At 30.5% G+C, this 14,733-nt stretch overlaps 1 protein-coding gene across 2 annotated transcripts in view; it reads left to right on the forward strand.

Annotated features, from left to right (window-relative positions):
* Positions 1–14,733, forward strand: part of LOC146532580 (uncharacterized) — a 93,503-nt gene that overhangs the window by 65,759 nt on the left and 13,011 nt on the right. Inside the window, exons 1-2 of one of the 2 annotated variants that reach the window (XM_085196229.1) lie at positions 2,969–3,144; positions 12,545–12,768. In XM_085196229.1, coding sequence (XP_085052355.1) covers positions 12,726–12,768 — 43 coding nt within the window. In that variant the 5' untranslated portion in view covers positions 2,969–3,144; positions 12,545–12,725. Of the gene's footprint in view, positions 1–2,968; positions 3,145–12,544; positions 12,769–14,733 lie in introns of those variants that run through there. The other variant, XM_085196230.1, reaches the window with a different exon arrangement.

The raw sequence follows: 14,733 nt of genomic DNA on the forward strand, positions 1-14,733 counted from the left end.
GCGAAGAAATGAAAATATAAATTTTACGTAAAAGAATCATTTCCTCCAGTGGGGATTGAACCCAGGACCAGTCGCATTTACACACTTTGTGCCCCTGCACTACCTCAATTTATGGCCTTTTTATGTTAATTCTATGATTTATATAATATTATTATGGTAGAAATATACTAGGATACCATATACGGTACACTCAGTGGGTACATCGAGTGTCTCTGAACGACCACTAGTGTCTCTAATTGCAAAATTGATTCCGACGCGATAATTAATATCGCATCAGCTGTTGAGTGAACACGTTGTGTCCAAGTGGCTAGTTTAGTTGAATAGTTTTCAAACAAGTTCGACATTTCACCGCGTTTGAGTGCACAAAAATAAAAATATTAATGTCTGACATTTCTGTCGTCGTTTAATTGTAATTTGAGTTATTCCTCATCTTGAAAAAAAATATTTGTAGTTTGGTCAATTTTCTAAATAACTAGACTCTAATAGGTCGGAAATTCCGACTGAAATTCCGGCTCAGACCGATTCCAATACTATTCAATAGGACGCGCGATGGCGGCCGCGGTCAGTTTGTCTAAAAAAACTGTCACGCGCTCTCTATACGTACAACAGGACAACTAGGTACATTTTCTTTATAAGCGTCCCTTTAAATTAAATATAGGGGTTTTTAAAAGTATTTTTTTTACTATCGATAAATTTGGTGGGAATTCTGACACCGACTCCAGTTCCAACTTCTATGAACAAAATTTAAAAACTTCAAAAAGGCATCGGTTTTGCTAAAACCACCTTCATAACATATTATGTATTTAGAAAATACTCTGTATATTGCTAATATGTATTTTTTATAAAATAAGTAATTATATTAATCTTAAGGTCGTCCTGGAGCAGTGGCACAAGCGTGTGTGATTGTAAACGCGACGGTTGTGGGTTCGAAACCCACACCAGGGAATTAGTTATTAAATATTTTAATTTTTTCTCTCTGGTAAATTAAGAATAATTCGTGGGAACGGAGTGTCATAAAAAACAGAGTAAGGAAAGGGAACGAAATGTAGGTTTTCTCTGCCTACCCTGCTCTTTGCGGGATACAGCGTAAAGCTATAATAAAAAACATATACCATTTAAACCGCTACTTAATATAACAATATTATATTTTATAATTTTATATTAAAATCGGTGTTTACATATTTAGAGAGTTTAATTTTATATACCTGTTCTATTTATAATTTAGAAAGTTTATAACACAAAATCAAGAAAAGAATTTAGTTTAAAAAGTACTATATATTCCATAAGTAAAAAAAATTTAAAAGTTAAATAGAGTGTACAAACGAAAAAAACACCATCTGTTTACATCTTCATTACAACATTGTCGCTACTATTTTTCCATCCTTTGGTAGTGCAACGCTAACGAAGTCAGTCAGTATAGAACATGGCTGGATTTAATGACGGCAGCCTTTCGACGATAGACAGGAATGCCCTTTGTTCTTTTACCCAGGCCTCGTTAAATATTTAAACTCGAACGACCGGCTTATTCAAAAAAACGTCAGTTCCAATGCTACATTTAAAGTGCATAAAATATTTTCAAAGAAACTAAGGGAAAAATATTTATTATGTAACTTTAAAATACTACAAAGTTTATTATATACAAACTGATGTATTATACATCTATACATTTTATATATCTGTTTGTATATAAGAAATTTTGTAAAATATTAGACAATAATAAGTACCTAGTATTATGTGATACTAATTTACGTCAATTGAAATGAGGTTCGAATATTTTTTCATCAGACCCAAATCTACACGTCTAACAGTATTATAATTTTCATTTTAATTATTATTTTTTTAGCTATCGATAGCAGCGAGAGCCTAGTGTTAGGACTCTCCACATCCTACTTACAGCCGACTTCTGGAGGCATTGCGTGTTGAGTGGCCGCCTTTGCTTCGACAGAGTAAAGAAATGCAAATATTAAATATTTTATTCCGTCTAGTGGGAATTGAACCTACAATCGTTCGCGTTTATACACACGCTTGTACCTCTGCGCCACCACCTCAATTAATAATGTCTGTTATACTACAGATTTAGGTGCTGATAAAGGCATTGCTAAATTTATTAAATTTCTTTATCAAGTTCATGTATGCAATAAACGAATAACTTTGTAACGGCCAATATTTGTAGTGATAACTATGTCATATCAAAAATATCACAAAATACGATAAAAATTCTATATTCTTTAGGGAAGTACTCTATAGATTATCTTTTCCCATTTAAAGCATTCTGTTACTCTTAATGAAATCCAGTCAAAGGAAAAAAGAATTTAATTTAAGATGAATCAGAAAATTCAGCTGCCGCTCGCAAGTTATAAATCATTTGAATGCTAATAAATTCCACTAACCCCGTAAAGCCCCAGGTGGTAACAGCGTCTCTTCCAGCTTCATTTTTGTTTTTAAGAATACGTTTATTCTTAATAATGTTGCAAGTATTAAATAATTTAATAAACTTTATATTAGGGTTCTGAATTATTATAAAACAGGAAATAAATACTTTCATTACGTTTTATACAACTTGAGGCTTGGGCGTGGAATATTATAATTTATTTTATGCTGAGCATCGTCTAATTGCCCCTATTACCTTAGCTATGTCTTAAATGTCTTTTAAAACGATTTCTCTTTACATAAACAAACCTAATCCCCCAGAACATTTGAAGCGACAAGAAACCTTTGATGTGTATTAGGGACGGTGCTTAACCTATTTTTGAATGAAATGAAATTGACTATTATAATTATTTACAAATTATAACGTTCCCCACATTTATGTACATAAAATATTATAATTATAAATATGAATAAAATTTATTTCTTTTATTTAATAAATGATAAATATATATATATATATATATATATTTAGTAAAATATTAAGTAAAATGTGTGTGCATCTCAGCGTTTATGATTGAGGTGCTACGGCATGCAGCGGCCGCCGCCGCTTAGTTGCCTACGAGAGCTCGGAGTGCGCGCCCGCGCTACGCTCCTACGTAGCGGTATCTACGACATGCGTACATTCGGTGATAATTGACAGCTACAGATCAGTATAGTGGGTTTAGTGAGAACTGTTCATAATATAATTGTTTTGGATTGAATTATTTATATTAGGTAAGTTTTGTTGTATTAAGTGGTTGTATTATTTAAATATTAAGCTAGCTTATATAAATAGTGTATACAAAATGTAATTTTAATAATTCAATTGAGTTATTTAAAAAAATATATTACATTTTAGGGCTATATTATTTTATTATATTAAATATGTAGTAAATAATAATTCAAAACTTTTATGGTAGCAATTGCTATACAATAGTATTAGTATCTAATTGATATAGTCGGCAGTGCCATTTACCATTGAGAGAAATAAGACATATATCTAGAAATGGATTTATTTTGTGTCAGCTTTTCTTTAAATTGTAGAATTTGAAGAAAATCTGACAGTAAATCAATAATAATATTAAATATTGTTACTTTTATGCTGAATAATGTTAAATTCTTTTGCAATATTCATAACCTAGCAAATAATTAATCTTTAATTTGCAACAAGTTTGCAGTCGGAAATTGTTCAAAGAACGGTGCTTGCGGTGACTTAATTAAAAGTGAAACTCAATTTACCTCTTATATTGTATCGTCGTATTTATTTTTTTGTATTTACAAAAAAAGAGTCCAATATTACCAACACTTATATATACTTATATATGAATATTTGTTTATAATGTATGAATTAATAAATAAAAAAAAAATAAAACATTATGATAAGAAAATAACAATTCTTTTTTTATCTCTGTCGGTACATGTCATATGTAGGTAGGTATGTGAACTTCTTTCGGTTGAGTAAGAATTTCTAAAGACTGGTTTAAGACGGACTTAGAAAAGGTTTCCATTCTCTTTTTCTTTTATATACTCGGGCAAGCTTATCATAACGAGATCAATGTTTTCCTCGTAGGATTCTTTAACTTACAATTTTTTTATAAATATATACCTTTTTTTCTATATACTGTATATGTGTAATCGATTTATATGTATGTCCATACTAAACGTAAAGCTGAAAGGTTGGTTGGTTGAACGCGCTAATCTCAAGAACTATTGGTTTGAATGGAAAAAATGTTTTTGTGTTGGATATTTCCTTTAAAGAGAAACGCTACAGTCTATATTACATATAAACTAAATATCGATGTTGGACTTAAGATCGATCTATAAATACGAACCTAAGTTCGTTTGCTTTGCGTTGGATTGCTTGAAGCAATAAAGCCGCCTTTGCATACTTGTTTTTATTTATTGCTTTTCTGTGCTATTTGTTTTTTCTTTTTCTATTATTTGTGTGCAATAATATATAAACTAAACTAAACTAAAGTCATATATATTTTTTTGTAACTAATGAGTTTAAATTTTAATTATTTTTATTTGACCACGGGGGTGAACCCGCAGGTAAAAGAGAGTATAAAATATTAAAATATCATTGCTTACACAGACAATACGTTCATTTATATAATTTATTGTCCAAATATTTTCATTTTACAAATATTTTAGTATTTTTACTAGGCGTTTATGTTTTACGTAATTTACAAGTTTTATAAACTTTTACCATTTTGTTTAAAATAAGTACAATGTTTATAAAACAAATAATACAAACATAAAACTTTAAATACTTGAAATAAAAAGTTCGCTTAGCAATATACATACATATTATGTACGTTTGAACTTCTTAGAATAAAGAACACCGCTGGAATACAATAATAAAGTGGGGTGGAGCGCAACGAAGCAAATAAAAGTAACTTTCTTACTTTTTTTATAATCTACATAGAAAATATAATTAATTTAGAGAATCCTTAGTTTATTTAGATACATTCCTTGTAACATATTGTTCATAATGTATTAATGACATTTGTTTTAATTAGTATAATGTCCACAGTTTGTCTGTTAAATTATTGCAAATAACAAAACAGATAAAATACATCTTGCATTGCGTTGTTGTCTACAAGAGAAATTTGATTTTCAATTCCATTTTTAGAGAGCCTTATATTATAGAGGAAGTGAGAAATCTACAATTCTTTCATGTTTAATGAACTTTATTTTATTAGTAATGTTATACCTAGTCTCGTACCTATAGTATAAAATAATCATTTGGTATAATAAATTATTAGAAAAAAAATAATTTGATTTAAATATAATAAACTGAAATAAGTTTTTGTAAATTTCAATACAATTAAATAGCAAATAGGTAGAGAAATACTTAAAAAATGTGTTGTAACATTCTTTAAAAAGGGTGTCGAATTCGCCGTCGGGAACGTGTCCGACATATCGAAAAGTTAAACTGAAACGTGTTACGAAAGTCAAAATGTAGTAAATTTCCATAGACTTGTAACTTAATATTTTTCTGAAAATGAACGACCTGTCACCATCCATGCTACCTTCAAACGTGTTTTTACAAACATATGCTTCAAAAAACTATAGGTCTACATAGAAAATATACTTCTAATTTATTTTAGATCGATTTTTTGTGTTTTTATTCAGATATTTTTGGTAGAACATTTATTCCTAATAGTAAATTAAGCCTAAGAAAATACAAAAAAAGTTACTATTTTGTTTATTTTTTTTTGCTGTAAATTGAATTTTATTGATTCGATTTCAATCCGCTTCGTTCTGGTGTCCAGGCAAAAGTGCGGCGTTGAGTTCTGCCATTCAACACGCAATGGCTCCAGAATTCGGCAGAAAGTGATGAACGGAGTGTCATAACACTAGGTTCCCTCTGCCTACCCTGCTGTGTGCGGGATACAGCATGTAGCTGATAAAAGAAAAATCATCTTTTTTCTGACAGCACCGAATACGCATCCTGAACATTTACAATAAAAAACTAACTCTTCGAACGTACATTTTTATATTTTCATTTTCAGCTTTTTGACCTGAAAATAGTTGAATAGGCACGCAAATATAAAACTGGCGAAAAGTATATACAACATTTTACAATTTGTATATGAATCGAAGTATTTCTATTTTCAAAAATATAATGTTCGATTGGAAAAAAACAGCACTTCCTCTGTCGTTATTAATAGCAATCATTTTTTTATCATGAAACATAGATTTTAGAATTATATAAATACTTTATATTTATATATTTATGGGTAAAATAATTTTAGATAGAATTTTAAATAATAAATATACGTAATTTTTTCATCACCAATTTACAAACAAAAGTATATCAATCCAGCCAATCTTCATTTAATCTTGTTAGCGTTATTTGCAAAAAATATTTTTAATTTAATTTTTTTTTATACTAAAATTTTGAAATTATCTTAAATTGTTATTATAAATTAATATGCAAAGCGTGACGTTGAGTTTCACCAACACACAATGTCTTCGAAATCGGTGTAATGTTAATCTATGTCGGAAGGGGGGGCATAACGTGACGTTAAGGGAAATAAGAAATAAAAAAATAATTAAATACTATAGATTTGTAAATTAAAAGTAATCACAACTCCTTAAGTAGGTACTTATTTAATTATCATTTGGCATAGAATCTGTATAACTGATAATAAACAAATTGCTTGTACTATTTACATATTAAAGAATTTGTTAAAGAAAATAAAAAACTAAATCATACTTGGAACAGTAGTAAAACTGAAAATATCGCGTTGGATAATATTTTTATGAAACTTTTATTTATCCGATATACGGACTTAGTTCGTTGACATGCGAATGTGCCAATAAACTAAAGTGTCAAGTGGAACGGCGCGTCGCTTTGACATATCGACATAGTGGCGAGGGTCGCGGCTGTCACCCATTTCTTAGAGCTACGAAAAGATTCGGTTCCTCTTATGCTTATGCATTTCTAGTAAGTATCCTTTGGGGAGTGATTAATGATTATTCTACGTATTTAGTGGGAATAGGCGAAATGAAAATTAATCTTTAGAAGATTTTTCTTCTCAAATACGTAATTTAGTAATTTTCCTTATAGGCGAATATAAACGAAATTATAATATATTATGGCGCTATATTATCAAAGGACATAGATTCAACAAAATAAGTCAAGCCCTACTTGATTGTTCGTCGTTAAGTAGACTGTATTATTTTTTTTAAAGTTATTTTTATATTTTTATAGTTGCTAATTTATTAAGTTAATTTTTAGTGATGTAAATTCAAAGGTTTGTTATATCAAAGCACCTTTGAAAAATAAACTTATATTTTTTACAAGGTACAAAATTCAAAACACCGTGTACCATGTATCTTATCCTATTCTAAAATAATTGGACACACTCATCAGTTTATGGAAATTTCATGAAAATGTAGAAGAAAAGAGAAGAAGAGAAGAGTCTTACTATTTTATATAAAGAAACACTATTTCGACATTACAGTATATTAATATCATGTAACTATTTATACAGTTCCACATTAAATACAAGAACAGCATCTATTATGTTGGAACGCTAGCATCATAAAGAATAAGAGTCTTTTGTTCTCTCTAGGAACCCTAATGGAGGTTAGTACGTAACTTAACAAGCCTCTCCCAATTAAAAAGGATCCGGCTTGCAATTTATTGTTAAGAGCATCATAATTAGCTCGTGTTGCGTTATCAGATGATGTCATTTAAAATAGTTTTTTTATTAACGGAGATATTTAGATATTATTATTATTATTTAATGCTTGAAAGCTCGTGTACGAAACGAACAAGTTTCGTGTACAAAATGTTCGTAGATTAAGTAATGGATTGTATTTTTTTTAATATTACTGAATAACTGAGTATTAGAGACCGATTCCAATCTTAGCGTAGGGGCACAAACGTGACAGATTGTGGGTTCAATTCCCACTCGAGGAAGTGAAATATTAATTATTTTTATTTCTTCGCCCTAGTGTCGAGGTAAAGTGCAGTTTCCTCTGTCTACCCTGCTGTTTAAATTATGGAGTATATTATTATTTAGCTTAGGAATGTCTTAAAGTGGGAACCATAATAGGCTAAATACTAATACATTAAGTACTTATCTTAACCCTTTTGACGCTTACTTGATCTATACATTTTTTAATTTCAAAAAACATACTTAACAGGAATTCTATACGTATCTATACTATTCCGTAAATATCCACATTAAGTAGACATATGAGGAACGCTCAACCGAAGCAGGTGTTCAACGTACTGCATGAAAGTTTCAAGCACTACTCTCACCAGCTTTAATTGGCCACATTTATGAAGACAGCGGTGAATTTTCCAAGCTGTAAAATGCTTGGTTGAGACGCTCAATGTGTCCGCAATTGTTCTCCAAGAACATTCCCCCGGGCGCCAATAGTAAAACTTTGGAACACTCGTAGATAGGACTGCTACAGTCGAAGAATATATGCGATTCTTTAAAGAAACCTATTTCCATAATGAGGTTCTTGTGAAGACTGGATTGTATATCTGTGAACTAATAAAGAGTGCATTCGATAGTTTGAAATTCTATTTTAAAGTTTATTGCATATAGACAAACAAGTATGTTATTAAAAACTTGCACTAAACAAGTAGCTTTAAAACTTTAGTAGCTTTTTGATAAAGGCTTCTGTGATTTTTTTCATTATATTTTTGCCTGTTAGTGAAATAAATTCGTTATAGATAAAAAGAAATATTCTAATATTATTTTATCGAGTCGAAAGCAGTCTGATCGACCCATATTATTTTAATTTATGTTTGTGGCATATAAAATAAAATTTATTAAATAAATTAGACGTAATAAATGTCACAAAAATTATTTAAGGCAGTTAAAATAATTATTATCGGTATAAATTTTAGGGTCTACAGTAATTTATAGTAAGAATGTCAATAAAATGTTAAATTAGAGCTATAGGTATTCAATTAGCATATTACTCTGCAACATGTAACGAATAATTAATTAATGAATATTACTTCGATATATTATCGTTTGCTCTAATTGAATAAAATCATCGCCAAATCAAAATTTAATTAACCAATTAAATTTAATATGACTATACATTAAATAAAATTTAAGAGCTTTAAAATTAGTACGTAATAAAATTTGTTTATTTTAGTTTTTTATTATTAATTCTGAACTTGCCTTATATGATTCTTTTCTTTATATGTGTTTCTGTTGTTATGGGATTAATTCTACCAAAAATATAAATTGAACCCAGTTCAATATTGTTTTTACGTGGGTGCCGAGTTTTGAGTTTACTCAAAATTTATCTAGCTATTTTTTACCATCTTAGCAAATATATGAACCTAATAGTATAAGTCCATTATAAGCTGAAAGTACACTAACTTGCAAATATGTATAAGAAAGCCCACATAAATCTCCGATCCTTTTGTCATAGAAATGAGAGCCACGCTCTACTCTGCATTGAACTTAGTTCTCACTTCTTATGTATATTTATAAAAAGTAGTAATATTCCTTATATTACTACGTTTTATATATTTTTTTTATTTTATATTATAATCATTATAATATATAATTTTCATTGAAATCGCTTTATTTCCATACGTTCTTTGAGCTTTCGTACTTATTTTTTTTACTTCTTTTATAATAATTATCAATAATTTTCTGTTTTAGATTTTTTCCTGTGTATGTGTATAACAACCTACCTCGATACAAAATATTAAGTTTCTAGGTCATCTAGAAGTGGGTTAGGTTTTTGATGAGCGAATGAGTTAGTGACAACACCAGTCTGAGATATGTAAATTTAGTAACTAGAGGGTTTTATATGTATTTACCTAATTTTGTGTATGTAGATTTTAATTTACTATTTACAGTACAAGAGTTGTCACGAAATGGTTCGTAAAATAAACATTGCGCGTTTCCAGCTTTTAACTTGGCTGGATGCGCTTACATGTGCCTGGAACTGCGTTGATTTCCTGCAACTTTACCTTTGAAAGAAACTTCGACAATATTCTGTCAAACTCCAAAGTTACTAGATAAGGCTCTATAGTAATAGAGTGAAACGTAGTAACGTTTTAAAGAAGTTTAAACGCGATATTACACTAAATGTGTGCCTAACAAATTTATTTTGACAAAATCTAAGTATATTTTCGTTAAGTTATTATAAATGTTCAACAACACTGAACGTATAGTATAAACTGAAATATGTAAATTATAATGCAAGCTATATATAACTTGTCGTAGAATAGCATCGCTCGATGCGTTAATTATAATATGTTCAAATAAATAATGACCTGCTCTGAAATACTTGAATCGTAGCAATTAGTTAGACAGTTTAACAAAGAAGATTCTCCTCATACCTAGTAAGATATGAGGAGAATATTCTAGACTGTATATAAATAATAGGACATAATTATATATAGACAAAAACGAGTATATTGAAGTGCGAGATATTTGGTGATGTATTTCTTGTGAATGTACCTACGTAGAACCTATTTTATACAAAATTTCCATTTGGATCTTGTCAGCTCTACTACATTAAATCAGTATGTAAATTCGTTTAAGGTTATACTTAGACATTCCAATAGAACGATTGTAGGTAACAGGGTAAAACGACATTATGGCGGTTCCAATAGGTTGTAGAAAGTATGTACGTAATTGTAAAAGAAGTAAAATATATTTAATTATTTGTAGATATTCATAAATAAAATTTAATATTCTGCGTATGTTATAAAAACATTTAACAATGCCAAACATTAAAAAAAAACAACCAATACAAGGCAAGCTCTAGAACGACAAAAACCATCGTAATCTCCAAACAGATGAAATAGGTCTCTGCTTAGATCCAAAAAAGCAAAAACCCAAAAAGCCAAAAATGGAAAAAAACCAGCAAACGGATAGATTAGCCGTGTTGGGGCGCGAGCGAACCATTTATTGAAAGTCGGAGGCCAACGCGTGCGGCCATTAGTCGCGGCGCTCGACTGAAAAAGTGTCGCCCCGGCTGAAACATTACGGTGCTATTCAATTGGTGAATGTATTTTATTCAAACCAATCGATCTTCAGACAAGAGAACGCACGCTGAATGAAGTGGCTCGTGGGGCTATAAATTTGGGTTCAGCGATATGCTTTATTAAAAGTTTCTCGTAGTCGTATTTCTTTGTTGTTGTCGAATATTTTATATAAGACGCCGGTAAAACGAAACAATTTTTTTATATAAAGTGAAGAGAAGAGAGATTAAAATTTTACTTTTATACGTCCTAAACATTCAGTAAATACAATAATTTTAGTTTCCCCTCGCCATATACTTTTACCCATTTCCACATTCTGGCTGGATGAAATCTCCTATACTGATAAGCCCACTTAGGTCTATTTTTATTTTCTGTTAACATTTCTAACAATTTTTAGTTCTGTTAACACGTAATGACGTCACTTACTTATATTGATTATTTCAGATTCCTCAAATATTCTAGTTCTACGACGACGTTCTACGAGTGTTTTTTGATAAAATAAAAGATTATGAATATTATGTGATAATAGAACAAATTCAACTAGCTTTTAATTTTTTTGTTACTTATTAAAATAAAATATTTATGAAAATAAAATAATATATAGCTTTTAGTTAATCTCGATCTATATTAGTATTTACACTATTTTTAAGATGAATTATCCACATTTAGATTCGTTATTCGTAGTCAACTGTATATCAATGAAGTCAGGCGTCCTAACTGCGCTACGGCGGCGTCATAAATCACTATTAGGTACTTTGTTATAGACTTCTGTGTCGCAAACATTCTACACATAAAATATTAAGTTCATGTCCAATACGTGGGAAAGTACATATAACGGATTTAGTAGTAATAATGGATTTAGTTAGAAATTTAGAACACCGCTATTATAATAACCGTAAATGATAATTTGATTTTGTACTGCAATGTCTGACCATCAAAGATAAGCATGACAAAGACAAGCAAATAAATAAGAGCATATTTAAATAACTAGATAATTAGACAAATAAAAATAATTATTGAATTGTAAATTTCCTACTCATATTTAATTATTATAAACAACCAGTGAACATATACTTGACAACTCTTGTACCAGTATAAGCCAATTTTTCAATTGTAATTTATTACGTTGTTAAGCTGTTCCTACTTTAGGCTAATGATTCAATTCCGGCGATGCTCTCTTGAGTCTTTGAAAGCAGTTTAATTGAAAGCGACGTAAATTGTGTTTGAGGATTGAGTACATTTGAGTTATAAATTACATTGACATGATTAATATGAGATCACGTAGGAATGTGTGGTTTGCTGGTATTATTTAAATATAGAGAGGATATTTTTTTCATATATTAAATTACATAGTATACTGAGGTCGTCATGGCACAGGGGCATAAATATATCACCGTAAATATCACAGGTTGTGGATTCGATTCCCCGACGAAATGAAATGTTTCTTCTCTCTGGTCGAGGCAAAGCGCGGCTTTGAAGTCCGCCACTCAACACGCAATGCTTCCAGAATTCGGCGGAAAGTAGGAAGTGAAGAGTTTGACTACTGGACTCTATCTATCTACCCTGCTATATACGGGATACAGCGTGTAGCTGGAAAAAAAACAAAATAAAAATAAACATTCAGTTTCATTTCTTTTGTTTCAGGGTTTTATGTCACATAAAAGGTAAAATGCTCTGTCACAGGAGACAAGTACAGCAGTAACTCATTTGGAGCATGACAACGCGAGATCAAATATTTTTTATAGCTTGAAAATGAAGGAGGTGGTAAGAAAGCGCCGGCAAAAGGCGCCACTGACTTGATGTGTGTGCTATCTGTCAAATAAACATGGCTTCGCAGCTTGCCGCCATACTTTTGTGGCTAGGTGGAAGTGAGTATTTTATTAAATATATACAGAAAGAATAATATATTATTAATTATAATTCAAAATACAATTCTTATTTGATTTTGTTTATCGATTTATTTTTATAACACCAAGGTAAAATATTATTCAGCTTTATTAAAATGAAAGATCGTATCCTGTGTCTACGCTAAGGTGATGAATTATTAAAATCACTCGGATACAATCGAGTTTCCTATCCAATCCCTTAAGTAAAGCTGATTATTGGAATACCCGAGGGCCCGTAGTACCAAAATTTCTAAAGTGCCAGGCTTATTTTTGACTTCGCAATAAAAAAATATAGCTTAAAAACATGTAAATGGTATAAAATTGTTTATAATTCACAGGATGTATGAACATCATTCCTAGATCTGACTTACGAAAACTTTTTGTTATTTATAGGAATTCTTGACATTTATAGCCAACTAAGGAAAATGTATTTGGGAATTAAGTAACCAGATTACATAGGATTGTTGATGATGCCGGAAGACCGTGCACATAAAACTATTTTTTGCGTAAGATTTATAGCGGAAGGGTTTGGGATGCCATCAAATTGAGCGAAAAAGTTTCGAACATAAATATACTGTCTTTTGCGGTATCAGATGAAGTTTAAGAAAAACATAGAAGAAATAAATTAATCTTTGTCTTTTGCTGATCGAAAATAGAAAATTAAAATATGTATACTTATATTCAATATCGTTGCCATATATCGAAATATATTTATTATATGAGACTAGGTTCCCTCTGCCTACTCTGGCTGCCTGCCTGCTGTGTGCGGGATACAGCGTAAAGCTTATTTAATGAATCTTTATACTATATATATTTAAGTTATTATTAATTTCTGACTCCATGAGTACTTGCGTCCTATAAATAACTCCTATGCAAAATTTGAGATTGACCTTTCGATTTTATATATATAGATGATAAGGTCTAAAATTATACTTAATTTATCGAAAACAATCACGAAATATTACGATTTGGCAGAAATTGTAAATCGAATTTGGTTACATTGTAATGAGTTCTTGTCGAGAATTGTGTAGAGTTTGATCTTAAATTCGATCACGTAGCTTTCCCTTGATTTATGTATTCCGACCACCTTTAGTATTGCTGAGGCCAACATTTGATTACTTACTACCAAGACCAAAATTTTGTTCAGTGACTCGGATAGACCTCAAAGTTACGAAAAAGTCGAAAAGTTTCCCTTAATATATTTACGCCTAATGAAAATCCTTACAAAATAATATTACCTGTGATATCTCTTGCTAACATTATTATTGTAACATATCTTTGTTTTAGAATTAATAGGAAATTTCATGAACGTGTGATAAAATAAACTATAAGTATTATCAAAATAATGTTATTCATAGTATGTAAAATTGCAAGCAGAATTAAAATTTAAATTAAAAATATCAGCTTCACGCTGAATCCCGCACACAGCAGGGTAGGCAGAGGGAACTGAGTGTTAAAACATTCCGTTGTTGAGTGGCAGAACTGAACGCCGCGCTTTGCCTCGACACCTGAGCGAAGAAATGGAAATATAAACTTAAATAAATACTTCACTTCCTCGAGTGGGGATCGAACCCACAACCGTCACGTTGCAGTCACACCTTTGTGCCGCTGCGCCACGACGCGACGACCTCTAAATAGTTAAATATATAAAAAATATGATAAAAATATTAACAAGTATAGTATAGGTATCAATATCTAAAACCGAGAAAGTATCTCAATTACATTACCTTCAATAGTCACGTTTTACTGTTAGTGCAAACAACTGCAATAGTAACAAACGAACTAAAATGGTTATTGTATTTTCGAACGTTTTTCGGATAAATTGGACAAAATAACTGGAAACTCAATGCTACCTGCGTATCGTAGCTGTTTAAAGTCTACCTACTGCTTTGGTCGCTATTGTTTCATATTTTAGATTTTGTGGAGCTTTTGTTTCTGTTAGTGAAC

The sequence above is a fragment of the Heliconius melpomene genome, chromosome 13 (genome assembly GCF_056956725.1).
Source record: "Heliconius melpomene rosina isolate 202511_hmr_F chromosome 13, ASM5695672v1, whole genome shotgun sequence".
NCBI lineage: Eukaryota > Metazoa > Arthropoda > Insecta > Lepidoptera > Nymphalidae > Heliconius > Heliconius melpomene.